Source organism: Symsagittifera roscoffensis, chromosome 2 (genome assembly GCF_963678635.1).
Source record: "Symsagittifera roscoffensis chromosome 2, txSymRosc1.1, whole genome shotgun sequence".
NCBI classification, from domain to species: domain Eukaryota; kingdom Metazoa; phylum Xenacoelomorpha; order Acoela; family Convolutidae; genus Symsagittifera; species Symsagittifera roscoffensis.
Window position 1 is genome coordinate 66,291,711 of NC_087063.1, and position 25,912 is coordinate 66,317,622.

A 25,912-nucleotide genomic window follows, 5' to 3' on the forward strand; every position below is an offset into this window, starting at 1 on the left:
GCAAATTTTCATTTATCGAAAGTGAGCCGCTGTTCTCCAGTAGCGTTGATTCGTCAATATTTTTTGATTCTTCGACTTCTTGCGTTGTTGAGTCCGTTTTTGTTGTAAGATCGAGAGGTTGGGGGAGATCTACTGCTAGTCCATCTTGCAAAGGTACAGATTGCTCTACCGATATTGGTCCTTTCGCTTGTTGTACCATTTTTAACATCATAGGCCGATCGACTGTATTTTTTCGTTTTCTCCCCCGTCTTTTTGGACTTTTGCTGTCTTTGATCTTCCCCAATTTTGAGGAACAGGGGCTCTCAAAAACTGGGTTACTAATTGCAACCGATCCCACGCATTCCTTTTGGGTATCGTTTTTGATAATCATCAAGTTTTCCGCAAATGTCGGATAATCTTGAACATTTTTCACGAACGATTTGTTTAATTTCAGGGTAAATATTATTTCCAAATTGTCATCTGGTTGCGTAATTTCCATCTTTTCGACAAGAAGTGACAAGACAAATTAAATTGTAGAGCGAAAACTTATTTTGAAATGGTTCAAAAATTCACTTTTGAAACTTAAGCTAATGTGAAAAATTAAGTCACTGAGCGATGAAAAATCAGAAGAATATTTCAACGCTCGCTTTAACATGCACTAAATTGTTTCCTTGGTAGAATTAAAATGTAACCAATTTAGTTTTCACAAAAAATCATGCGACTTGTTTTTGCGTTCAATTCTTTTTTATCAACTTATTGTGCGTGCGCTGTTAACATATCGACCAAAGAGTGTGAATTACAAATTTCTCAAAGGAGCATTCAGCAAAAATATTGAACAAAACAAAGATTGCGTTAATCACGGAATGTCAAAATAACAACGCGCTTTGCAAGTTTCGCTAATCAATCGATATAAAAATCTGAAACTAAACTTCTTATCGTTTACTCCGCATTTATTGAATGAAATTAGAAGTGCTGCGCAGCTTGAATTTTTCGCGTTAAAAAATATATCATAGGATATTTGCTCATTGTATCAAAGTATAAATAATAGCGCTACCAATCGAAGGAGCTAGCTAAAGTACCTTATTTGGGGCGGGGAATCTATCATTGAATCCAATTCGTTTCAAGTTTTTCAACAGATGCGAAGTCTTCTTCAGTTGGGATTGAACTTCATGGTTGCGAAACTTCGGGACCCAATCCGATAATTTTAGGATTTTGTAAGGCGCTCATCGCTTTAAATGTCTTGTTTTTATTGCATAAATTTAGCCAAGGTACGAAATATCTCAAGAAGAAAATCAAATCCCAAACCTTTTTTCTCCATCTACCATCAACGAGGAATGCGATATGGGAAAGGATATAAAAAGTATTTTTTACCACAAAACGTTTCAAAAGAAATGTGTTCTATCAAAACGAAACGTGGGCGGAAATTTATTGACACAGAACATTATTTCTGTGGTAGGCCAACAAGCCGCTGGGTCAACCAACCCAAAATACACTTACCATTCCAAGAAGCCAAAAATTAATATTATTATGCAACACAACAACAGATTTGTCACTGTTGTGATGCAATTGTTACATAATTATTATTTAGTTTACGTGATTTAATTTCGGCTTCAAGATATGGCGGTTTGTAGATGTGGTTTGCTGAATATCCGCCATAGTTTCAGATAAAATAAGGTTTTACTTTTAAGTCATGAATCACAAGAAAACAGTGACGTGTCACAACCAAGCACCCACGTAGCCCATTCTTTTTGTTCCGGCAGACAAAAATCCTCTAAAAGAACAAAACACACTTCAAAAAGATCGAGGGCGCATGGCGTGGAGCGCAAATCAGTGGCTTGGTCAATTTTAGTGTGAGAAATAACCTGAGCTTTCGGCTACCTGGGATGAACCGTTCCCCAAATTGATTTAGGGGGGGGGGGGGGGGGGGGGGGGTAAAACACCGGTTTTTCATAAATTATTTTGAGGTCAGAATACATTGATCTAATTAAAAAAAACCGAAAAAATATTGCAATCGAAAACTAATTGCAAAATAAAGCAATTGAGATCCAGCGAGCTTTCGTTTTTTCTACTTCGTTAATCAATGTACTTTTTCAGTTCGGCAATTTTATTTTTGAGAAAGTTGTATTCTTCCAATCTCTATGATCCCGGGTTGACCAAAAATGCTAGTCTTCAGCTTTCATATATGGAAAAGGCTAATCAAACACTTTTCATGCTGTTCGATTAGTACAAATAATTACATGAATGAATTTTATGAGGATTTAAATACTTCCGATTTGACCAACTTGGGATAAGTAACGCGAGAAATTTTTAGTTATAAAAGGCCTCACAGGCACTTTAATCCGGCTCAAAAATCATTCACATTTTAACTGATGCAAGCTATTTGGTTGATTTTATCTGCTAGTAGAAGCAAAATTTATCGTTTTGCATATTAAATTTTCCTCTCAAAAATAGATCTGAGAAAAAAATTACGTTTTGTTCATCGTTTTTAATATGGAACACTGATTTATAGAAGTTGAAGGGCGTTGAACATTCGCCTCGGTCCGAGCAGTTTTTTTATTATTCATACTTTTTTATGGTCTCACATTGAACCTTCTGTAAACCTTGATCCTTCTCTAAGGAGCGATTTTTTAAAATTCTCAGAAAAAGGGTTGTCCTAATTTTTGCCGGTGTATAAGGTTTTTTTGTGACCGGTTTCCAACGAGCAGGCGTCGATCGTAACCAGATTTCTTTCGAATTGCGTATGTGTCGTCTTTCATCTAGCTTTATCTTACTTCATAAAATAACATTTTAAAAATAAAATAACATTTCAAAAAAATGTAAGCTTTTCAGATAATTTAGACTAATTTTTCTAATTCACAATAAAATCAGTTATCTGTAAAGCGGAAATTTGAATATTAGGTATTGATAGTTTATTTTCAACTTTGTTTTACAGTGAGAACCTTTACATTTCAAAATTTTAGAAGGATCTCCCTCACCAGCAGATTTAGGGAAGGGGGGGTTCCCCCTCCTTGGGGATTCGACCCCCTGCCGACCCAAAGTCTCTCCACTTTGTACTATTTTGAGATATCAATTTTTGGCTGACGAACTCTAAAATTTCTCGGAGAAAAAGGTCGACAAATTTTACGAACTTTTTTTGAAAATCCGCCCCCTCCTGAAAATCTTAGATCCATCTCTGTTCTCCTTGACACTAAAAATTACGCTAAAAACGCTCCTCATTTTAAGTTCAAGGTTCTTGCAGCAATCGCAGATAAAGATTTGTTGTTGAGCATCAGGTCCATATGTCGTTTTTGTTCCGAATTTCGGTACGAAAGTAACGGAATATTTGTGTTCGGGGTGGATTTTTTTTTCTTCAGACAAATTTCGACTTTTTAACTAGCCATTTTTGACGGAATTTTTTTTATATCATTCAAAAGATATTGTTGTCCTGAGCTTAAACTTGAAAGATATTTCACCTGTGCTCATTTTTTGTAGAGTTATGAGGGTTTAAAGATAGCCATTTTGGTCATTTTGAGCAATTTGGGACAATTAACGCGCGATATAATTCGCACTATTAACGCGTAAGCGGAGATTTAATCCGTCTTATAAATCGTTCCAAATTGGTTGAATGAAGCTTATTTGCCATAATTGATTTGTTACAAGGAACGAAATCTCTCTTTTTGTACTTTAGATGGCGTGTGGGGGGATGATTTTCATAAAAAATTTCAAATTTTAGAAAAAAAAAATTTCATTTTATTTTATTTCATTTAATTTTTTTATGCTATTACTGCTGCTCCATAAACCTTAAAAGGCAGTCGGAACATTCAGGGCTTCGCCCTGATACGAGCAGTCTTGTTTGAACTTTCAAATTAGAATTTAAGAAAAACTGAGTGTTTTGGCAGTACCTGAGTTATTTTTTCTTTTTACAATTAAATATGGATATCTTTGACCGTGCTCGAAGCTGTCATTGGCCCTTGAAAATGGGGAATAACTTTGTATTCGGGTGTGTTTTAGTTTTTTCTTTTTTGGTTTCCACGCAAAATCAGCTAACGGAAATAATCATCGGAGTTGTTTGAGTAATATATCATATTAAAGCCCTTTCCGTTGTGATTCGAACAACGTTAAAAAATTTGAAAAAAGTTATTGCAGTGTCAAGAAAAACCGGTTTGAAAATTTTTTTGTTCGTCGAATTTCGAGAGAGTGAGCAGGCTTACATTAGCCTATCTATGCTTAATTTAAGCCCTGAAAATTTAGTTTTTTTTAGATAAGAAGTTTTTTTTTTAGTTTTTAGTTTCATCTTAGGAATCAAAAACTCCAAAAAATTGGAAATTTTTTTTCGAAAAACTAAAAAAATATATATTTTTTGTTTTGATTTTTTTGTTTTTCTGGTTAATTGTATTTGTTTTCCAATTTGCATAATTTTCAATGACTGACAAAAATGCCTGAGCTCTACTTTTTTTCTCAGATTCCTATATAACATCACGCCGAATAAACGACACTAATTTGAAAAATCTAAAATTTTTTAATTTTTTAAGACTGGTCGGAACATTCTGTGCTACTTGCACAGTAACCAGCTATCCTTGTTTTGAGTTTGTGCTCGAACTATCCCTTGTCTTCAGTACTCAGTCAAGCACTGACCCTGTGCTCAATTTTAAAACTGGAAACTTTAATTGGGCGTCTTCTCACAAAAAGAGCTCGTTCAATGCCAACTTTGTTTAATTTAAAGTCATAGATGACGTTTTTTTTCAGTTTACCGATTTCTAGAAATTAAATGAATAATTTCTGATAAAAAAATAGTTTATAATTTGTAACAACATTTGCGAGCAAATAACTTGCATATCACATCAAACTAAAGTATCCGCTATTCTCCATTCAGATGCTGACACGGAGGTGAAGCGGAGTCTTGCACCACTTGCAAGATAACACAAACATAAAAAACAAAAGTAAAAAATTGGAAAATATACAAAAACTAAGACAACCAAAACTTTAGTAAGTCTTGAAGAATTTTGCCCAAAACTTTAGTTGTTTCTCTACTAAAATAATTGAGAAGAGTGATTTTTTTGAGATAATGGATTTTTTCCAGAGACATTTTAACAACCGGTTTTTTAAATTGAACTTTTCATCTCAGGGTAGCGTAATTTTCGAGAAAAAACATAAATTTTCTCAAGAACGGTCAAACCTTAAATTTCTGAAATCCCTAATTTTTCCTGCTAAATTTTCTGTTGTTTTCATTGAAAGCACAACATCCGACTTGGGAGATTAGTTTTTCAGAAAAATCAAAAATATTCAAAAAACGGTCAAAAAATCACATTTTTGAGTATACAGAGGTCATATTTTTGTGTAGCCGCTTACACAGGGTAGTTTTTCAAATCCGTTACATTCATTGAAACAGGATTTTTAAACAAACATGCCAAACACGATATTTGATTTTTAAATTAGCAATAGAACTAAATTTACGGAGCGGAAACACAGTCTGCAATCTTCGAGCAGACACAAGTTGAGCCAAAAAAAACTTTTAAAAGTTTCAAGTCCCCCTGAAACTACAATGAGCGACACGTACTTCTACGATGATACTTATTTACTACAGCACAAGAAAAATCAGTGATGTGGCAACTAAGCCCACAAAACTTCAGCAGATAGACGAAATTCTGACAAATCAATTTTCACAGGAAAATTTTTTTTTTCAATTGCATTTATACTGAAAAAAACAAGGTCCGATCGGCATCGAATCTCGAACTTTAGGGTCAAAAGGCGACGTCGTTATCTCTCGGTCAAGTGCGAAAGAACCCGGAGGTTGCAGAATTGTAATAAACAAGACAATTGCTTTTGCAAGTGTAAAAAATTAGTTACATTTAAATATTAGAAATAATTTTTGAACCAACTTTTCAACCATTAATAAACACTTCTGTGACTGGTGTCGCCGAAATATAAAACGATTGTTAAATTGATAATTGAAACACTTGATATTTGTGTTTAGGACAGAATTTTATTGTTTGTTTTGTGAGTATTTTTGCTTTTTTGGGTGAACAGAAGGAGTTAACTGAAAGTCATTATAGAAAACGACAGTATTTTTTTTAACATCAAAAAAAAAATGTGCGGATTTTTGATTTTATTTAAACTTACTAATAAATTATTAATCAGTTCTTAAAAAAAGAAAAAGTTTGTGGGATAAAATTTAAAAAAAATTATGTCTTGTAGCAAAATTCAAAACTCTGAGCTCAAATTCAAATGACCTGCGATTGGCCTTGTGAAAAGTCAAGTGACATGGGATTGGTGTTTGCAAAGTTGCAGTAAACATAGTAATATAAGCGCGTTTGCGGCAATTGAACACTGCTCAAGAATCATTCAAAATAAAATTGAGATTTAGTTTTATGACACGTAACTAGAGACTGAGTGAACAATTTTTTACACTTTGAAAAAAAACTAATTTAATAAACTTGGAATTTTTTTTAAAACAATCAATTGAAAGATAAATAATTTTTGAAATTTTTTAAAAGGCGTTGGAAACTCAAAAATTTGTTCTGATAATCTCGTCAAACTTTACAAACTGAGTTTTTTTGTGCTCTCACTGCCATCAATTTAAGAAAATACTATCAGTCTTACTGATTGAAATATGTTCGGTTAATCTTAATGAGTTGCTTGCGTTTTTTCTCTGGCTTAAAACTTTTCCTCTGGCTTTAATTATACCATTTGAAGCAGGGGCGGATTTAGGGGGGGAGGCGGACGCCTTTTCCCCTCAGGGATTCGACCCGTTGCCGACCCAAAGGGTCCCCCCCTTTGGTACTTTTTAAGAAATCCATTTTTGGCAGACCGACCCTAAAATGTTCTAAAGGTTGCTTCGGCGCCAATATATACTAACTTTGAGGGGAGCGCGCCAAAAAAAACGCGATTTTTTTGTCAAAGTTTATCGAAAAGTGCCTAAACGTCTTTATAGTAGTGCTTTAGGAGAGCTCGGAAAATCAATTTGCTCGACCTAAAAAAAAGAAAGGTCGTCAAATTTTCGAAAATCCGACTTTTTTGAAAATCCGACCCCCTCCTCAACAGGAAGCGCTTTCACAAAGAGTGCCAATCACCCACAAACTTCATTGAATCGTTTCTCTCTCGATCACGGTGCCTTCTTAATGTTTCGACTTTCAAAATTGAGTACAATGAAAACCCTCGACCTAAGAAGATTATCCAAGACTTGGGTTTGAGTTGAGCAGAAACTTGAAACATATTTGCATCATGGTCAAAATTTATCAAAAATTTGGTCGAAAAAAAAACAAAACTTACTTCAAACACGGACAAAACATAGCCGAATTTGGTCGAGCACCTTCCAATTTTTTCACAAATGTTTCATTAATTTTTTCAATTTCAAATCTTGAGCTATATACTTGGTGCTCAACAAAACATCTTCATCTGAGAAGAGTGCAAAACCATTATATTTACTTGAATAGAGTTTTTAACTGAATTGACGAGTTCTAGGGGAGCTCATTCAAGATTTAGAAAAAAAATGTTTCGACAGTTAGAAGTAGATAGATTTGTTTCTCACTTTTTTCTCGCACAGGATTTGCCGTTGTCAAAAGAGAAATCCTAAGTTAACAGTTTTTGATCTGAACTATTTTAGGTTCTGTTGTAAACTGTTTTTTTTAGGTTCTTTGTATTTTGGAGAACTTTGAAAACTTTTCTTAGGATATTGAAAAATAAATTAATTTACATCAGACAATTTGCAGCGCAGAATAGATTTCAATTTTAAAATTATCTTTCATTTTTTGACTTCTTTTCTTTGGTGTCTATGATCTCGCATAAAATTTCTATACTGCAATTTCTTGGGAAAATTTAAAATTTCTATGTCATGTTGGTGTCACAAAAAACTCTCCAGTGATTTTAGTTAAATGGAATTTAAGTTTGATGGCTCCAAAACAGCGAAGAAGGTCAAAGAAAAGAAGCATGTTGCGGATTCCACGACAAACATGATTTTGGACTGTTACGGAGTCCGCTTACAATGCACGGAATGCATATTCTGGCCTCGTAATGGGGCACATGCATAATTTTTGTCGAGAAGGTTGGGGTTTATCCAGCTTCAGTGGAGCTAAACCAAACACATTTTTTTTCGGCCGAGAAAATCAAAACATCCGAGTTCTGCTGGAACGCTCACAATACACAAAAAATTGTTCCAGATGATCGAAACACAAAATTTTTTGTTCGAAAAGAAATAAAATCGAAAAGAAAATTTCAATTTTTCCAACTCTAAGCACAAATCTTCTCAACTTTTTCATGAAAAAAGCATAATAAAAAATAATGGACGCCTCTTCAAAATATAATTAAAATTTTGAAAAGTCAACTTGTTCGAGTTCAAAAAAAACATCATAGGGAAAATATCTTGATTGAATTGATAGGAACAAAATATTTAAACAGCTTTTATAGGCTTCCGAGATTAGCGTGTTTGCTGTGGTATCCAATAAAGACCAAAAAGAAAGCCTCATATTGCAAATCAGATTATATATCGGATCTTGTTAACTATTTCCCCCCTGTGGTACCTTGTAACCAATCTCCCCCAATAAAGAAAGAATTGAACAATTAAGGAAATACGAATTTATTACCTTGTAACGAATCCCCACTCCCGCTATTGGAATGAGGGGGGTGAAATTTTAAAATTTCCTTTATATATATATGTCGTAAAGCACGCGCTTCACGCTTCGGACGAGGCGCTCCCAGGAGCCGCCATGATGGGGTGCGCCTGGCGGGTTAATTTTCCAAGCATCACCTTTGTGTGCAAAAATGGTCGGAGCCATGCCATTCCAGCTCTTGATGCAGGCAATTAATTCATTTTCCGCACCAACGAAGTTCGTGCCGTTATCCGACCAGATCGTGCTTGGTGTACAGCAACAGCTGTTTGACGCATGTTAGCTGGTAAATTTTGAGTATGATCAGAAATAGATTTTTTGGAAATTTTTTTCTACCTTGATTCGGTCATTTTGTCAGAGTTTTTCTCTACGATCGAAATTAAACAAGTTCAAAATCCTGTATAAGGACAACTCCTTGAATGTTCTGACTGCTTCTGAAATACAATGTTCCGTATTCACTTTATATGCCATTAAAATGTCGTTGCTGACAAAATTATCCAATGAAATACAATAAGTATATGTAATGGTTAATTTATATCATGATTAACAGTCGTTTGGCGCAACCGGGACAACTGGGAAAAAATGACTGATTAAGGAAAAAGGTCAAGGGTAAAAGCTGGGAAAATTGACCATAGTTTCATATGCTTCTCAAAAGTTTCCCAATTTATTTGTAGGAGTATAAACCTGAGACAAAGCTCGTCAAAAGTGACATTTGATTGCACATTTTCAAATATGCGACAACTTGCACCAGGCAAAAAATCGGAATTTTTGTGTTTCCAGTCCCCCAAAAAAGCTAACGTCGATTTTTATCTCGATTGAAGCTTGCCAAATCAGCTCCCTCTAAGCCCGCGCCTAAGTAAAAGTATTCGAATAATAAAGAAAGCAATACAAAAAGTATCGTTGAAGCAATGACATTCATATTATTCTAAAACAGCTGCAATAATGTGCAGTTCAATTGGGAACAGATTGTGATAATATTAAGATGAAAGTTAAACAGTCTAGCTCTCTGAGCAAATTCAGCTTTTATTGCTAAATCCAATTTACGATTATTTTAACCGACCGACTCTTTTTCATCAAATATTGAGTTTTGAGGAATTCGGGCTAAGTTTCAAGAGCAATGTTTGGTTCAAAAGCGATGATTTTTCTTCTGCCCTGTCATGGATAAAACAAAAACTGTTTAAAAATAGCCGATGTTCCATATAATAAACAAGGCCGTGAAAATATAGCGAGAAACGACGTCAATGTCTCGTCCTTAGGCTGTAAAAGCTTCCAGACTTCTGGCAGCTATGCCTTTCTTCTGATTTTGACGTCTATTATTTTTTAATACAGCGCCCGTGGCGTCTTCGGGGTCGGTATTACTGATTTTAATGTGCACGCGGGTTCTCTCTTTGAGTATATGGGGTTCGTCTCCATTGTATGAGACGATGGTGATTTCGATGATAGTACAGACAGTGAAGAAGAAATTGACGATTAAGTAGACGTCTATGATTTTGAGGTCACTTCCAGAAGGGATTTTGAGGTCACTTTCAAAAAATACAGGTAGATCTGAAAAACAATCTCTTCCCACTGCTCGATTGTTCAAGAATCTCCAGCCCTTAAATTAAACTAGCGTTTTTCTCCGCAAATTTGGAATAAGTCAGTTTTTGTTCATAGATGTTCATTCATATTTCATGAATGCAACAGCTGTTTGATTTGGAGTTTTCTAGCGTACATAAACTCATCGCAAAAGTACTGAATAATTGAAAATGCGGGGGAAAATTAAGAATTCCGAAGAGCAACAATGCCAAAATCATCAATTTTTGACACTGATAAACAATTTTTCAATTTCGGCACTGTTGTACTTCAGCCCTAATGTACTGCGTCAAAACGAGGATTCAATTAGAAATTACGAAACCGTAAACAGTTCTTATTCGATCAGTGCTTTGTACAGAAAACCGAACAAAAAACAAAATAGACAGTATGTATCATGAATCATCTCCATGTGGCCTGGCGGTGAGCGTCATTTGCGTATATCTTTGTTCCACGGCTTTAACTGCTAAATATTTTCATCAGCTTTTTGTGCTTCGGCTCTGGCAAGCTCAAAACATGAATCATCACGACTGCTTTTTTGGCTTTTTTGACCCAATGAACTTTATATTTTTGCCCTGAGTTCATTAGCTTTCTATAGTCAAGCATGGTTTTGCTTTTTGCTCAGCTATTTAATTTTTGTTCCCGATTTTCGAAAACCCGGTTCTGATTGGCTGATTTTCATTTTCCTTCCGTAAAAATTTTCAGCCCTATAACTTTTAAATAAATTTATTTATCGGTGCGTATTTATAGTTCCCAAAAGGAAAAATCAGCCTCATAGCTCCCAAAATAAACAAAACAGTTGGATAAGTGCCAAATTTTTTTTAAAAAGTCGAAAAGCAATTTAGCCGAGTCTCGTTTAAGGGTAGCCGGCAAAGGCGATAAAGGGCTCTAAAATTATTTTAGAGTGCTACCCTCTGTTGGCAAGCTTGCAACACGATGGCGCACCTGCGGCGGTCACTAATGTGCAGCTTAGGTTTATGCTGTTTGATCAGTAAAGAATCAATCCATAAATTCGTTGGCTCAAATTTCAACCAAATCACGACTGAAAAGTTTTTTAAATGACTTATCTTTCATCCCTTTGTGATAACTATTTGTGGTACCCGTTTTCAAGTGTTGAAACAAAAACGCGATCAAATTCTAGGCTCTAGTAACTTTGTAAAAACTATTGAAAAAAGTGCTCTAGTTGATGAAACTTCTAGTTTGCTTTCAGAAGTGGTTTCACAGCAAACAACGTATCTTGTTAAGTATCCCCCCCCCTATCGTATCTCGTAACGAAACAATCGAACAGTTAAGCATATACGAATTTTGTAGCTTGTCAACTATTTCCATTTTACGGATTTTGCTTTCAGTTGCGGATTCCGCAACAGCTCAAATTAACTATACACATCTTATTGTGTGATTGTGGATTCCACAAACTGTTCAGTAATCCGCAAATACTGTTGCGGATTCCTTCCGCAAATTGGCCTATTTTTGGAGCAATTTTGAGCGCTACTATCTTTTAGGTGTTTGTTTGTGGAATCCAAAACAGCGAAGAAGATTAAAAATGAAGCAATGTTGCGGATTCCGCGACAAATCGGATTTCGGGCTGTTACGGAATCAGCTTACAATGCACAGAATGCATATTTTGGCCTCGTAATGGGGGACATGCACGATTTTCGTCGAGAAAGTCTGGGTTGGTCCAGCTTCAGTGGAGCTAAATCGAACACATTTTTTTTCAGCCGAGAAAAATAGAAATGCCAAGTTCTGTTGAACGCTCACAAAACACAAAAAGTTGCTCCAGATGATCGAAACACAAAAAAAAGTTTTTGTTGGAAAATAATTAAAAATGAAGTGAAATTTCGATTTTTCAAACTCTAAGCACACAGGTCTTCTCAACATTTTCATGAAAAAAGCATAATAAAAAAATTATGGACACCTCTTCAAAATATAATTAAAAATTTGAAAAGTTCCGTTTTCACTTTTTACGCCACTAAAATGTCGTTGCTGACAAAATCATCCAATGAAAGACAAAAAGTATTTGTCATGATTAATTTATATCATGATTAACAGTCAGTCGTTTGGCGGAACCGGGACAGCTGGAAAAAAAAAGACTTGATTAAAGAAAAAGGTCAACAGAAAAAGCTCAAAAAAGTGACCATAGTTTCAAAACAATCTCAAATTTTACCCAATTTATTTGCAAGAGTACAAACGTGAGACGAAGCTTGTCGAAAGTAGCGTTGCAACAAATGTTCAAATCAAGAGTTCGAACGTTTGACACGAACATTCGAACGTTCATTCGAATGTTGAACTTCCCAAAATTTCTGAGAGGTAAATTTTTTTCCACAAAAAACTGGAACCTTCGCAAAAAAAATAATAAAATATTCAATTTCGGGTCACGTAGTTAACAAATCTTAATTATCACACATGGTTAGCAGCAGCCATAATTCACTTTAATCATTTTGAAATGAATCAAATAAAAGCCGATGCGATTTTGATCCTTATTCAACCAATTACAGAGCAGCATGACAACTTTGTTCTAGATAATAATCTATATTCGAATGATAAAATTAGCATTCGAACGTCAATCTCGCGAATGAACGTTCGAACGTTCAAACTATTGTTGCAACACTAGTCGAAAGTGACATTTGGTTGCACTTTTTCAAATAAGCGACAACTTGCACCAGGCAAAAAATCGGATTTTTTTGTGTTTCTAGTTCCCCCATAAAGCTAACGTCGATTCGCATCTCGATTGAAGCTTACCAAATCAGCTCCCTCTAAGCCCGCGCCTAAGTAAAAGTATTCGAATAATAAAGAAAGCGATACAAAAAATATCGTTGAAGCAATGACATTCATATTAATCTAAAACAGCTGCAGTTCAATTGGGAACAGATTGTGATAATATTAAGATGAAAGTTAAACTGTCTAGCTTTCTGAGCAAATTCAGTTTTTATTGCTGAATCCCATTTCAGATTATTTTAACCGATCGACTCGTTTTCATCGAATATCGAATTTTCAGGAATTCGGGCTAAGTTTCAAGACCAATGTAGGGCTCAAAAGCGATGATTTTTCTTCTGTTCTGTCATGGATAAAGCAAAGACTGTTATAAAATAGCCGATGTTCCATATAATAAACAAGGCCGTGAAGATATAGCGAGAAACGACGTCAATGTCTCGTCCTTGGGCTGTAAAAGCTTCCAGACTTCTGGCAGCTATACCTTTCTTCTGACTTTGACGTCTATTACTATTTAATGCAGTGCCTGTGGCTTCTTCGGGGTCGGCATTACTGAGTTTAATGTGCATGCGGGTTCTCTGTTTGAGTAGTTGTGGTTCGGCTCCCTTGTATGAGACGATGGTGAATTCGATGATAGTACAGACAGTGAAGAAGAAATTGACGATTAAGTAGACGTCTATGATTTTGAGGTCACTTCCAGAAGGGAACGAATAGGAGACTCCTGTCATCAGGGTTATTTGAGCTAGAACAACAAAATTATATTGATGAAATGCGTTGATATACATTTTGAGATATCCATTTTTGGCGAACGGACCCTAAAATTGTTCTAATGGCGCCTTCGGCGCCAAAATATACTAATTTTGAGGGGGTGGCGAACGCCTTTTTTTGGTCTGTTTTATCAAAAGTTTGCCTGTAGGGTGTTTTTATAGTGATTTGGGAGAGCTCAGAAAATCAATCTGGGCGACCTGAAAAACGGTCGACAATATTTTCGAAATTGTTTGAAAATCCGCCCCCCCCCCTCCCTCGAGAATATAACGAAAAAACCACAATTTGAGCCAGGGGCGGATCTAGGATTTTCTCGAGGGGGGGGGGCGGATTTTCAAAAAATTTTCCAAAATTTTGACGACCTTTTTTTTTTTTTAGGTCGACCAAATTGACTTTCGAGCTCTCCCAAAGCACTGTTTTGCCCCTATTTTGGCAAAATTTTCTGCGCCGCAGGCAAATTTTTGAAAAAAAACGGTCAAAAAAGCCGTTTTTGGGCACTTTTTGAAAAATTTTGACAAAAAAATCGCGTTTTTTTTGGCGCGCGGTCCCCCTCAAAGTTAGTATATATTGGCGCCGAAGGCGCCTTTAGAAAATTTTTAGGGTCGGTCGGCCAAAAATGGATTTCTGAAAAAGTATCAAAGGGGGGACCCTTTGGGTCGGTAGGGGGTCGAATCCCTGACGCCCCCCCCCCCCTCAGGGATCAAAGGGGGGACCCTTTGGGTCGGCAGGGGGTCGAATCCCTGAGGGGGGGGGGGGGGCGTCCGCATGTCGAATCCTATTCAAAATCTCTTAAATGCTGCAGCGCAAAATTTGTTGGCAAAAAGTATTTTATAAGGTATTTTGGAAAGTGTTTAGAAGGGCTTGGTAACCCAAATACGGCAATCTAAAAAACAATCGACAATTATCAAGAGGAGGAGGATTTAAAAAAAACACGAAAATGTTGTCGACCTTTATTCTAAGGTCGAATCAATTGATTTTCCGAGTTTTCCCGAAATACTGTAGAAACCCTACTCTAAAAAACTTCTGAAAAAAAGCAGACCAAAAATGTAATTTCTCAAAGCTTTGACCAAAAAGTTGTCGTTTTTCAAGACCCCCTCCTCAAAATTACTAGAAATTGGTCGCTTAGAAAAACCTTAGGGCAGGTTGGCCGAAAATGGATGTTGTAAAGTAAAACCAAAAGGGGAACGTATGCATCAAGAAGAGGAGTGGGATCCCTGAGTTTGGAGGTAGAAATGCACCCCCCCTCCCCCACGCTCCCCCTAAATCCCTCCCTGCTCACACATATCACGCGAATTCAATCGTCTTAAATTTTCTTCACAGTAGCCAATTTCGATTGAAATTTAGGTAGAGCTTAAACAGGAATAGCCAACCTTAAATGGACCTAACCTAGTATGGATGTGATGGAGAGACTGGCCCTGGCGGGGACTGCCCTCTTGTCCAGCCAGAAGTTGAGGAAGGATAGACCGGTGAGGATGAAGGAGGGACAGTACATCACTATGAAGTACTCGGTCAACTTCCGCTTGAACCTACACTCCGCAAACAGAACAACAAATGACATCACTAAACACCAATCAGTTACCTCATGCAGATGTGAACCAATCAGGAAAGCGGAGAAAATTTCAGATACGCACAGATGGACAATGTTCAAGAATTAGATGGCTTGGGAAAGTTTTTATAAAAAACAGAACACAGCTTATGAATTCAGAAACTGTTCTTGGATTTTTGTTGGCTTTGGTTGCAGACATTGAGCTCGGTTTATTGTAAATATAGTTATTTATGAGGATAGAAGTCAATAATCTCATTCTTGACCGCCCAAAACAGTTTTCATCAACTACAAGGCCAGATAGTCACAAACTTTTGTATGTTTTTTTTTGAAACAGATCGCAATTATGTTATCAGTTAAAAGTGCAAATTAATATCAAATGGTTCAGATAAAATTTTTATTTTCTTGAAGTTTTAGGTAAAGACTCGTGACTCACTTGATGTGTGCGCATAGGTTTATGTATGTGTGTCCAAGTGACTGGTAGTAGGAGGTCTTTGCTTCCACGTTGTTCTCCACGTAGAAGTGGGGAGTGGACAGTTCCGAGGACATGTTGATCGGATCCCAGAACCATGACAGACTCTGCTCTTCCACCGGGTACTTGTACTACACACGTGCAGTCACAACAAACAAATAAAAACAACCTCAAAAAGACTTGAAGTGAGCCCAAAGTTTAAAAATGCGCTCACTTTTAACAGAATTACGATTAAAAAGAGTGTTAAGTTCGATTAGTTTTACAAAAAGCCGTTGAACTCTTTGAGCCCTCTTTTCAGGATTCGTGGATCTTGGATTTTCACAAGGATTCAGCGATATTTTCCAAGGTTAAGATATGGGAACTTGTGAGTTTCCTCAAAAAGAGTGTAGTCTTTCAAAGTTTAGACAGTTTGTAGAAAACCGGACAAAAATATTTCCATTTCCCCCTGGCAATTTCCCCCCCTCAAAATTATGTAAGATCGGCTTCAATTGCGCATTACAAAATATTTTGGATTCGGTCGTCCTTTTTCGATGTCGTAAATAAGTACCATATAGACCCACTGGATAGCGAGGGAGCCGGGCCTCCGCTAGCGTGTCCAAATTTTGACATCCAGATTAAACTCACGTGACTAATGCAGATTGGACACTCCTGCTGGTCCAGAGGGAAGTATGTCATCCTTAGACTACACCTGGTCTGCACAATCAGTCGCATAGAGTAGAGAAAGTTCCCATCCTTGTCCACCTGCAGTTGCAATGAGTCATCGGCCTCTATGATTGGCCTCTTCAGCTCAACGGCGTCTGGAAAGTAGAGATCTGGCTTCCATATTTGGTTGTAGTAGTCACCAGCTAAGAACACGCTGTCTTGTAGGACTCGTTTGAACTGATGGCTTTTGTCTCGCTTAGCACGTCGCGAGGTGTTTGTAAGGTTAGCATGGAGAACTAAATGAGAAACATCAGATCTTTTTAATTGCATTCTGTTATCTGGCGTTTTTCCTGATGTTTTTAAACAAGGAGTCATCAGACCACTTCTAAAACATGGCTTAAACCAAGAAACTATGTCAAGTTATCGCCCGATTACTAATTTGTCAGCGTTGTCAAAAATTACTGAAAAGCTTGTACTTTCACAGATGAGTGAACATTTAACCTCAAATCGGCTTTGGCCTCAATTTCAGTCGGCTTACCGTAAAGGTTATTCAACAGAGAGTGGTCTCTTGCTCTGTTCTCATTATATATATTGTAAAATTGATTCGGAAAAGTGTTTTTACGATGTTCAAATGGATTTTTCTGCTGCGTTTGATACAATTGACCATTCATTGTTATTAAAGATTCTTGAAAACAAAATTGGTATTGCGCACACAGTTAAACAATTCTTTGAAACTTATCTTAGTAACCGCTTTGTACAAGTTTTGGTAAATAGTAGTCTGTCAGACAAAATTCAGGTCGAAACTGGAGTCCCACAAGGCTCTGTTTTGGGGCCGATTTTATTCATCCTTTATTTACAACCTATTCTTGATTACCTTATTGATAGCAACATTGCGTACCACTTTTATGCCGATGATTCTCAACTGTTTTTGGAGATTAATCTCATGCAAAATAACCACAAACTAGAAAACATTGAAAAATTATGCTCCCAATTGCACTTAAGTCTTAATAAAAACGATGGAAAAACAGAAGTAGTGTTTTTCGGTAGACAACTGCATCACGATTATTTAAAGCCAGTGAAAATTTTTAATAAAGAAGAGTTTCTTAAATGCTTTACCAAACTTTTGGGGTTCTACCTTGATTACAACATGTCATTTGAGAAGCAAATAAACCATTGTTGCAAGTTATGTTATCTAGAATTGCGTAAATTATATTCCATTCGACGTTTTCTGACTTTAGACCAAAGAAAAATGTTTGTTATTAGCTTTATTCTGTCAAGGCTTGACTATTGCAATGCGTTATATATGAAAGTGAATAAAATTTTACTTATTAAACTACAGAAATTTCGAAACGCTGCCGCCAGGTTTGTTTTAGGTGCTACGAGGAGAACAGCATCAACAAACGAGTTACTGAAGAAATTGCACTGGCTTCCACTTTACCAAAGAATTAGGTTCAAAATATGCTGCTTTATGTTTCGCGTGTTTCACAATTGGAACTGTGCCGATTATTTATACAATCTTTTCAAAAAGAATTCTGCTTCTGTCAACCCTTCCCGCAGACAAAAGTTTATCCTTCCGAATTGCAGAAAAGAATTTACCAAAAAGAGCATTGCCTACCAAGGAGCTGTTATTTGGAACTCACTGCCTGTTCTCTTAACAGATATTATTGATTTTACGCTGTTTAAACGAACCCTGAAAACTGTTTTATTCTGTGAGGCTTTGTGAGCCTTCTACCACTCTTGTGTTCAAGAAAGAGTGGTAAAGCCAATCATCATCATCATCAGTGAATTTAAAATCAAATCAAGAGGGGCGGATCTTGGTCGAACTAGTTAAGATAGAGAGTTAGACATATATCTGGACTAGCTTAGTTCAGATTAAAATGTGTAGAAATTTTACTTTAAACTCAGTCGAAGACCCAAAAATTTCAAGCCAGTGTTTCTCGACAATGAGAAATTGTTTTGAAACTTGTTCAAGTATGATTGGAATCATGACTAACTAAAGATGGCTTTAATATAATATAATACTTGACCCATTGCGATGACTGTTTGACGTACCTGATTTTGTGTGGGGAAAATCTATACAAAAACTAACACCTGCCCGAACACAACTTGTTAATGTCCAAGAGAAGTTAATGTTTCAACCACGCAGCGGGCTTAAATGAGGAACATAAAAAGACATTGATGATCTCGAGGTTTATTTTATATTGAAATTCAATAAAGCTGTTAATTGTCTTGAACTGTTTTCCAGTTTCGAGAAAAAGGTAGTAAAATCCTAATTATCTCACTTTTTTTAATCTTCTTATAAAATTGGAACAAATCTTTTGTCTTATATAAGCATTTGTACCAAACAGCTAAATACTTATTGATACAAAGCTTTTAGAATTTAAACTCACCTTCATTTTTGGAACGCAAAAAGTTTAATTAAATTTAATTTGTTCAAAAAAAATACAAGTCGATCTAATTAACAATCTCTTTCCACTACTTGTTTATTAAAGAATCTCCAGCCGTTAAATTAAATCAGTATTTTTCTTCGTAAATTTGGAACAAGTCAGTTTTTGTTCATAGAACCTCATTCATATTTGATGAATGAAACAATGTTGCAATTTGGAGCTTCCTAGTGTGTATAATTCTCATCGTAAAGGTACTGATTGATGGAAAACGTGGGGAGACGTTTAAAAGTACCGAAGTACAAGAAAATGTAAAACAGTGTTCAACAGTGCCAAAAATCATCATTTTTTGGCACTGTTGAACACTTATTCAATTCCCGCACTGTTGTACTTCGCCACTAATGGGCTGCCTCAAAACGAGGAAACAATTAGAAATGAGGAAACCGTAAAAAAATCCTTTTCGCTCAACGCTTTGTTCAAAAAACCAACCAAAAACAAAATAAACAGTATGTTATATAGATCAGCTCGATGTGCACTAGCGGTGAGTGTCATTTGCGTATATTTGCGCTCCACGGCTTTACTTGCTGAATATTTTCATCAGTCCTTCGTGCTTCGGCTTTGGCAAGCTCAAAACACGAACCACCCCGACTGCTTCATTGGCTTATTTTTCAACCAATGAACATCATATGAGTTCATTATCTTTCTATAGTCAAGCGTATGGTTTTGCTTTTGGCTCAGCTATTTTTTTTATCCAAAACAGTTGCATAAGTCCCAAATTTTTTCAATTGGTTCAAGAGTAGTTTAGCTGAACCTCGGTGGCGATAAATTTCGTTCAGAGTGCTTCCCTTTGTTCATTTGTTTGCAGGCTCGCCACTGCGGCGTTCAATATTCTGCAGCTTGAGTTAATGCTGCTTGAAGAGTAAACAATCAATCCATAAAGTCGTTGGCTCAAATTCTGCAGCTTCGTTGGGTCAATATTCTGCAGCTTGAGTTTATGCTGCTTGAACAGTAAGCAATCAATCCATAAATTCGTTGGTTCAACCAATCAAAATTCAAGAAGTTAAATTTTGGGACATATGCTACTGTTTTTTTGGGTGCTATGAATTATCTACCCAAATAGAAGATCTCCCCTTCTTTATTAAAGAATATTTGTTAGGTAAACTAGAACTATTTTTTTGTTTTAGTTATGTGCAGCTGATCTAAGTTATGAAAAATTTTGAGTATTTCTTTTGCAAAAAAAAAACAAATTTCAAAAATTTTTGCTTTCCAAAATGGCGCTAAAAAATTAAGCCTCTTATAAACCTGCATACTCCGTTTTGGCTCGCAATTAGCTAAACGTCAAACACTTCAAACTGGTTTTTCTTGACACTGAAAAAAATTTTCGGATTTGTTGAAATGACGTTCAAATCAGGACTGAAAGGTTTTTTTTATATGACATATCATTCAAATCGTTTCGAGAACAATTTGTGTTACCTGATTTTGCATGAAAAGAAAATTAGAATATACCCGAATACAAAGTTCCTCCCATTTTCAATGGTTGGAATAAAAACGCGGTTCGAAATCTAGGCTTGAGTCATTTCGTAATTACGGTTCAAAATAGTACTCTAGTTAATGAAACTCCTAGTTTGCTTTCAATTTTTTTGTAGGTAATCAATTTGATGATTCGTTAATAATTGTTTGGTTTTGTCGGCGTTCCTTTGTTTGGAAACAAAACCTTTAAACAACTGGGAAAAATTAATGAACTCAGATCAACAAAAAAAATGTTTCAGTGTGTTTATTGTTTATCGAGCTTCTTAGCAAAATGAAAAGTTGAAGCTCTTCGGAATGACTTGATTCGTTTTTCGAGTTTCCCGTAATAATAAGCGATGAAAAACTGCTCACCCAATCTTATATTTTTTCAGATTTTGGACAACTCCGTGCTATTTCATTGCTGAGTTAATTAGCGAGTATTTATCGAAGAACTTTGATAAATTAGCGATAATTTATCATTGATTTGGCTTTTTTATATTAAAAAACTGCGCTAAATTAGCGATAAAATTTAGCTTTAGTGGACGGAAAGCTTTCAAATGATACGATTTGATAGTAGCAGGAACAACAGGTAAGGTAGCTTTGAGGAAATACATGCCAAACAAGAAATAATTTTTAATTTTTTCTGGTATTGAGTATAATAGATTCCCCACTGTCTGTAGAACTTGAAAAAAGTGTTTTTGAAACTTATTCTTTGCTTCCTATGTCTTTATTTTGAGCCACCTTACCTGCAGTTTCATTTGTATTGAAATAATTTTTTCGGAGAAGTCCGAGTAAAAAAGTGAGAATGTGAAGAAGTATAATTAACGGAGAACCCAACTGAAAATTAAGGTGGAAACCTACAGGGAGCCGCCTCTTCATCGCCCATAGGGCCGCCTCATACAGTATTTCAAAATTGTGATAATCACTTTCTTTGTGGCAGGTAAATTTCTTAAAATAGGCCAAAAAGCTGTTTTCGGGCACTATTTGGAAAATACCAAAAAGGAGGTTCCTATGGGTGCTGAAGAGGTCGAAGTCATAAAGAAAAAATGCGTTCACCCCTCCCACTCCGCCTCCAAATATTCCCGTGCAAGGAGGATTGAAATTTTAGGCTTCTGAATTTTCCTAGTGCTTCTGAAGTGTATTTGTTTAGTACCCACTTTTAAGTCGACTGTCATTCCACTTGCATCGCACGTAAATTTCATTAGTGATAGACATGCCTTTACTGCTCACAGGGCCGAAAGACACAATGTGAAAACCCGCTCCCACTAGGGTGGGTCCAAAAAAGTGGTTGGGTCGAATCGACTTCTGGTAATCCGTGGGCAATAATGGCAGAAATGGAGTGGAAGTTGAAGAAGAGTGCGGACCACTGTAAATAGTTGAAACATCAGGGAGGAGTAAAAACACATTTAAAAACAGCAGATGGGGAACGATTCCTGTTGATTTCTGCAAACTTCCAGGCATGGGGACGAGAAAAAGTAATTCGAAGAGATTAAACAAATTGGGTTGTTTTTTGCTCAGCTGACTGATTTTTATTGGCTGGACCCTAACAATGGAGTTACGCAAGGTTTTCAGACCTGTTTTTTGCTTGATGAAAAATCCGGTACACCTTACGTTATTTAGAAGAAATCAAAACAAATTTGCTCTGAAAGTACCAGACAAAGAAAACCATAAAATTTTTCAAAATTGAGGATCAATTTAATGGTTCTCAGTCTCAGAGGGGCTGTAACTATGAAGCGACAACATGACGGAGTCGGCAAATACTAAACTAGGTGTTTGTGGTTGATATTAAAAATATTGATCCCATTATGAACAAAACAACGGATAAGATGAAGCTCAATTTGGCGACCAAATGAAAGTAAATAGCAGGATTAGTTTGGTTCCATTTGGGTGGTTTGTTTGCAAAGTAATGAGCGACCTCCTTAATCCGGTGCAGGTGTTAACAATTATAACGAGCCATCAGCTAGCGAGAAAAAGGAAAAATTCCGGCTTTGAGGGAACTGCTTGAAACAGAGGTAGAAAAAGTTAAACTCTATAACAGAGGTTAATTTTAGTTTTATATCATTGAACGGGCCCAATAGAAACAAGGCTATGGAATAAGCCATTGCACAAAAGTAAAAAAAATAAATTTGTTTCTCATGAATTTTTGTAATTTTTTGGCTAGAAAGAAGAGCGGCCTTAATTAAGAGATTATAATTAATTTCGGCGCCAATATATACTAAGGGTATCAAAATAGAGCCGTTTTTCATAATCAATTGTCTGACATGAAAAAGATTTTGAAAAAATTCAATTTTGTCAAGACCCCCCCCCCCCTCAATACATTCAAAAAAGTAAAAAAAAAACTCAGACTAGTAGAGCACTCTTTTCCTTACCCTAATGGTAAATTGTTAAAGTGAGCAAAAAATTGAGACCTGTTTTTTTTTACTCTCAATTTCTTCGAGCTACTGTAGTTGATATCGAGTCATGAATGACAGTTTTGATATGCTGCGAGACTTTAACCGACTGAGTTTTCTCTATGGTACCTAAAATTGCGTAAAAAACTCAACTCTACGTTATAGTTACTCTCCACACTCCAATTTATGTCAAGCCTTGAAAACTTTTAAGTCCAGTCTCTCCAATTTAAACCTACATTTAGACAAGCTATTGAATTTTGAACATCCCATTAAAAAATGCTCCTATATAAGGGCAAAGTCCTGAACTTTCCGGTTGCCCCTTAGCTTCTATCGAAAAGTTTTTGGTAAAATTTTTGGTTAACAATTTTTAATAAGCTATAAAGTTTAGACTTCTTGTATCAAATATTTTCAAATAAATTCAAAACTTGATACGGAATTTAAACAGCCAATTTTATTTGCCTTAGTTCAATTTGGCACGATTAAGAAAGCGGGATGATTCGCTCGCATAAATAATTCGCGAATTTAACTAGATTCTGAACGCAGGTAGGAAAGTGCAAGTTCTATCCGCCTGGGAATCTTAAAATTCCAGTTACTCTCCCCAAAATGTCAAAACTTTTTTTGAAAAACTGATTGAAACAGCAGAAAGGCAAGTGCAATCATAATTGCTGGGGAATCAAAGAACTCTAGGATCGATGAGCAAATTTTCAAAACTTTCTGTAAGAACTTGGTCTGAACAAAAACCATCCCCAGCATAAATAATTCTTCACTTTCTTCAAAAGACGGTGCAATAGTTTCAAATGCCAAAGTTTGTAACCATTGGAAGAAAAATAATATCGAAGGTTGCGGAATATTTTAAGACTATCTGCAAATTAGCAATACTATTGATAAAGAAGTTCTAAAAATGATGTTGCATAGAAAATTTGAAAGCCATTTAGGCTCAAAAACGCTTTGAGTTGACATTAAGCCGTGCTAGAAGTCTCTTACTCGGGTTGAGCACCAGAGACCAAAAATGTCAATCATACAATTCCTTGCACTTAAGTCTATGTATTGCACTTCGGAAGTGCTAATCAATTCAAATTCTATGCAATTTTTCAAAATCAGGGCAAAAAGTTTACATTTTTTTCTGTTATTCTGGCATGGAAAAAAAAGGAAAAAAGTTTTTTTTTTCATTGTTTAAATAGAAAATAAATGTATGGGAATTTTTCGCTAACTTTATCTCAAATTTGTTTTTTATTGCATGCAAATATATTTTTTTGTGTGCACAACGTAGTCCTGAGAACCCAAAATTTGTATTTTTTGTTTTTCACGACAGTTTTTTGAAAAGATGCAAACTTTTTCTTTGCATGTCCTATGCATGAAATAAATAATATGTTCTAGGTTGGTCTCAATGCATATTACGTGCGAGATTTTCAATGTTTCAGCCACTTATGGTTTTTGAACAACAGATACTTGATCACTTGTGTTTGTATATGAACACAAATAAATAATGACCAAACGGAGAGCAGAAAAAAATTAGTTTTCGGTTAAAGGAATAATTTTTGTTGTATCAAATCCGGATATTGAAAACCCCTATTTATATACCGTTTATGCAGTTTTCTGTTTTGATGTATTTGCAAAGGAATTGTGTGACAATTATTTTTCCATATATGGAAATGGTACGAATAGGATTTTTGGTTATCCCAGATCAATGCCGCTTAATTCCAAATAAAGAGAAAAATAAATACAATTTCATGAGAAGAAAGGAAGTTTGAGCACACGCGTGACTTGTCCTATTAATCCGGTAAAATATAATTGTTTCAAACTTTTTTAATCAACCTGATTAGTGGATAGACAAAAGTTTCTGAAAAAAGCAAAACAATGTAGTACTTAAACTAATAGACTTCCAAAATATGTATATGTAACGGGGCTTTTGCTTGACATTTACTTCCATTTTGCAACATGGCAGCCACTGCAAAGTCGCCGATTGGTATGTCAAATCATATGGAAAATACATCATCGGAAAAATTAGGAAAGTTAAAAAAACTGTTTTTATTTTTCAAATAGCCTGCTTTTTAGCCTTGGTGCGATAAAAATATATGAAGGCCTTGAACTCCGATATTAATAATAATTTAGGAACATTTGACAACAGTTTTCCTCGTACAATAAAACAAATGCAACAATTACACTTGACCGAGAAGAGGAGGAGGACACTACAATAGATCCTACCAGCCTCCCCCAGGAAAACAACAGAGAAACCCTAGACAAAACAAACCTCTACATCCCAGGGAACAAGGTAAAAGGATTGCTTTTATATCGCTTGTGACAAGCCTGTCACTTGCAAGCAGTTCTTTGAAATTTGTATTATAGACCTTTTAAGGTTGTTTTTATTGTTAAGACTTGTTTTCATTTTTTGAAAAATTAAAAGTAGCATTTTCCAATCTACCTTTTTTTGCCTAGAATATGTACAGCTGATGATGCTGAGTTTTCATTTATCAAAGCTTTAACAGCCCGAAACGTCTGATAGTAGTTTGTCTTGGCTTGTAAGCGAAGTAAAACTTCGCATACAATTTTCTCATTTGAAAGACAAAACAAACCTCTACATCCCAGGGAACAAGGTAAAACGAATGCTTTTATATCGCTTGTGATAAGCCTGCCTTTTGGAAGCAGTTCTGACATGTGTATTATAGACCTTTTTAAATTGTTTTTGTTCCGACTTTCGATAGGAAAGTAAGGGAATATTTGTGCTCGGGTGGGTTTTTTTCTTCAGACAAAGTTTTCCTTCAAACATTTTTATACCATTCAAACGTATTGTTATCCTGAGCTTAAGTTTGAAAAAATATTTTACCTGTGATCATTTTTTGTAAAGTTGTGGGGGTTTAAAGATTGCCATTTTGGCCATTTTGACCAATTTGGGACAATTAACGCGCGATATAATTCGCGCTATAAACGCGTAAGCGGAGATTTAATCCGTCTTAGAAATCGTTCCAAACTTGGTTGAAAGAAGCTTGTTTGCCATAATTGGTATGTTACAAGGAGCGAAATCTATCCTTTAAAACTTTATATGGCATGTGGGGGGGATGATTTTCATAAAAAATTTTTCTTTTTCATTTTGTTTTATTTCATTGAAATTTTTGATGTTGTTACTGCTCCTTAAACCTAATTTTTGCCGGTGTATAAGGTTTTTTTTATGACCGGTTTCCAACGAGCAGGCGTCGATAGTAACCAGATTTCTTTCGAATTGCGTATGTGTCGTCTTTCATCTAGCTTTATCTTACTTCATAAAATAACATTTTAAAAATAAAATAACATTTCAAAAAAAAGTAAGCTTTTCAGATAATTTAGACTAATTTTTCTAATTCACAATAAATTCAATTATCTGTAAAGCGGAA

The 25,912-nt window shown here is 35.7% G+C and overlaps 4 protein-coding genes across 9 annotated transcripts in view; 2 read left to right on the forward strand and 2 right to left on the reverse strand.

The window, feature by feature from the left end:
• The window catches only part of LOC134840224 (CD63 antigen-like), a 228,371-nt gene that overhangs the window by 148,954 nt on the left and 53,505 nt on the right, over positions 1-25,912 (reverse strand). The gene's annotated exons all lie outside the window — the stretch shown is intronic.
• LOC134840223 (PDZ and LIM domain protein 7-like) overlaps positions 1-25,912 on the forward strand; it is a gene marked incomplete in the record, with an annotated part of 361,076 nt that overhangs the window by 58,807 nt on the left and 276,357 nt on the right.
• Positions 1-25,912, forward strand: part of LOC134840218 (androglobin-like) — a 606,395-nt gene that overhangs the window by 2,366 nt on the left and 578,117 nt on the right. The gene's annotated exons all lie outside the window — the stretch shown is intronic.
• LOC134840199 (gamma-aminobutyric acid receptor subunit rho-2-like) overlaps positions 12,944-25,912 on the reverse strand; it is a 39,253-nt gene continuing 26,284 nt past the window's right edge. For 5 of the 6 annotated variants that reach the window (XM_063855921.1, XM_063855918.1, XM_063855917.1 and 2 more), the window contains 4 exons: positions 16,244-16,557; positions 15,584-15,750; positions 14,991-15,130; positions 12,944-13,581 (listed from right to left, as the gene is read on the reverse strand). In XM_063855921.1, the coding sequence (XP_063711991.1) occupies positions 13,160-13,581; positions 14,991-15,130; positions 15,584-15,750; positions 16,244-16,557 (1,043 nt within the window). In that variant the 3' untranslated portion in view covers positions 12,944-13,159. Of the gene's footprint in view, positions 13,582-14,990; positions 15,131-15,583; positions 15,751-16,243; positions 16,558-21,311; positions 22,148-25,912 lie in introns of those variants that run through there. The other variant, XM_063855920.1, reaches the window with a different exon arrangement.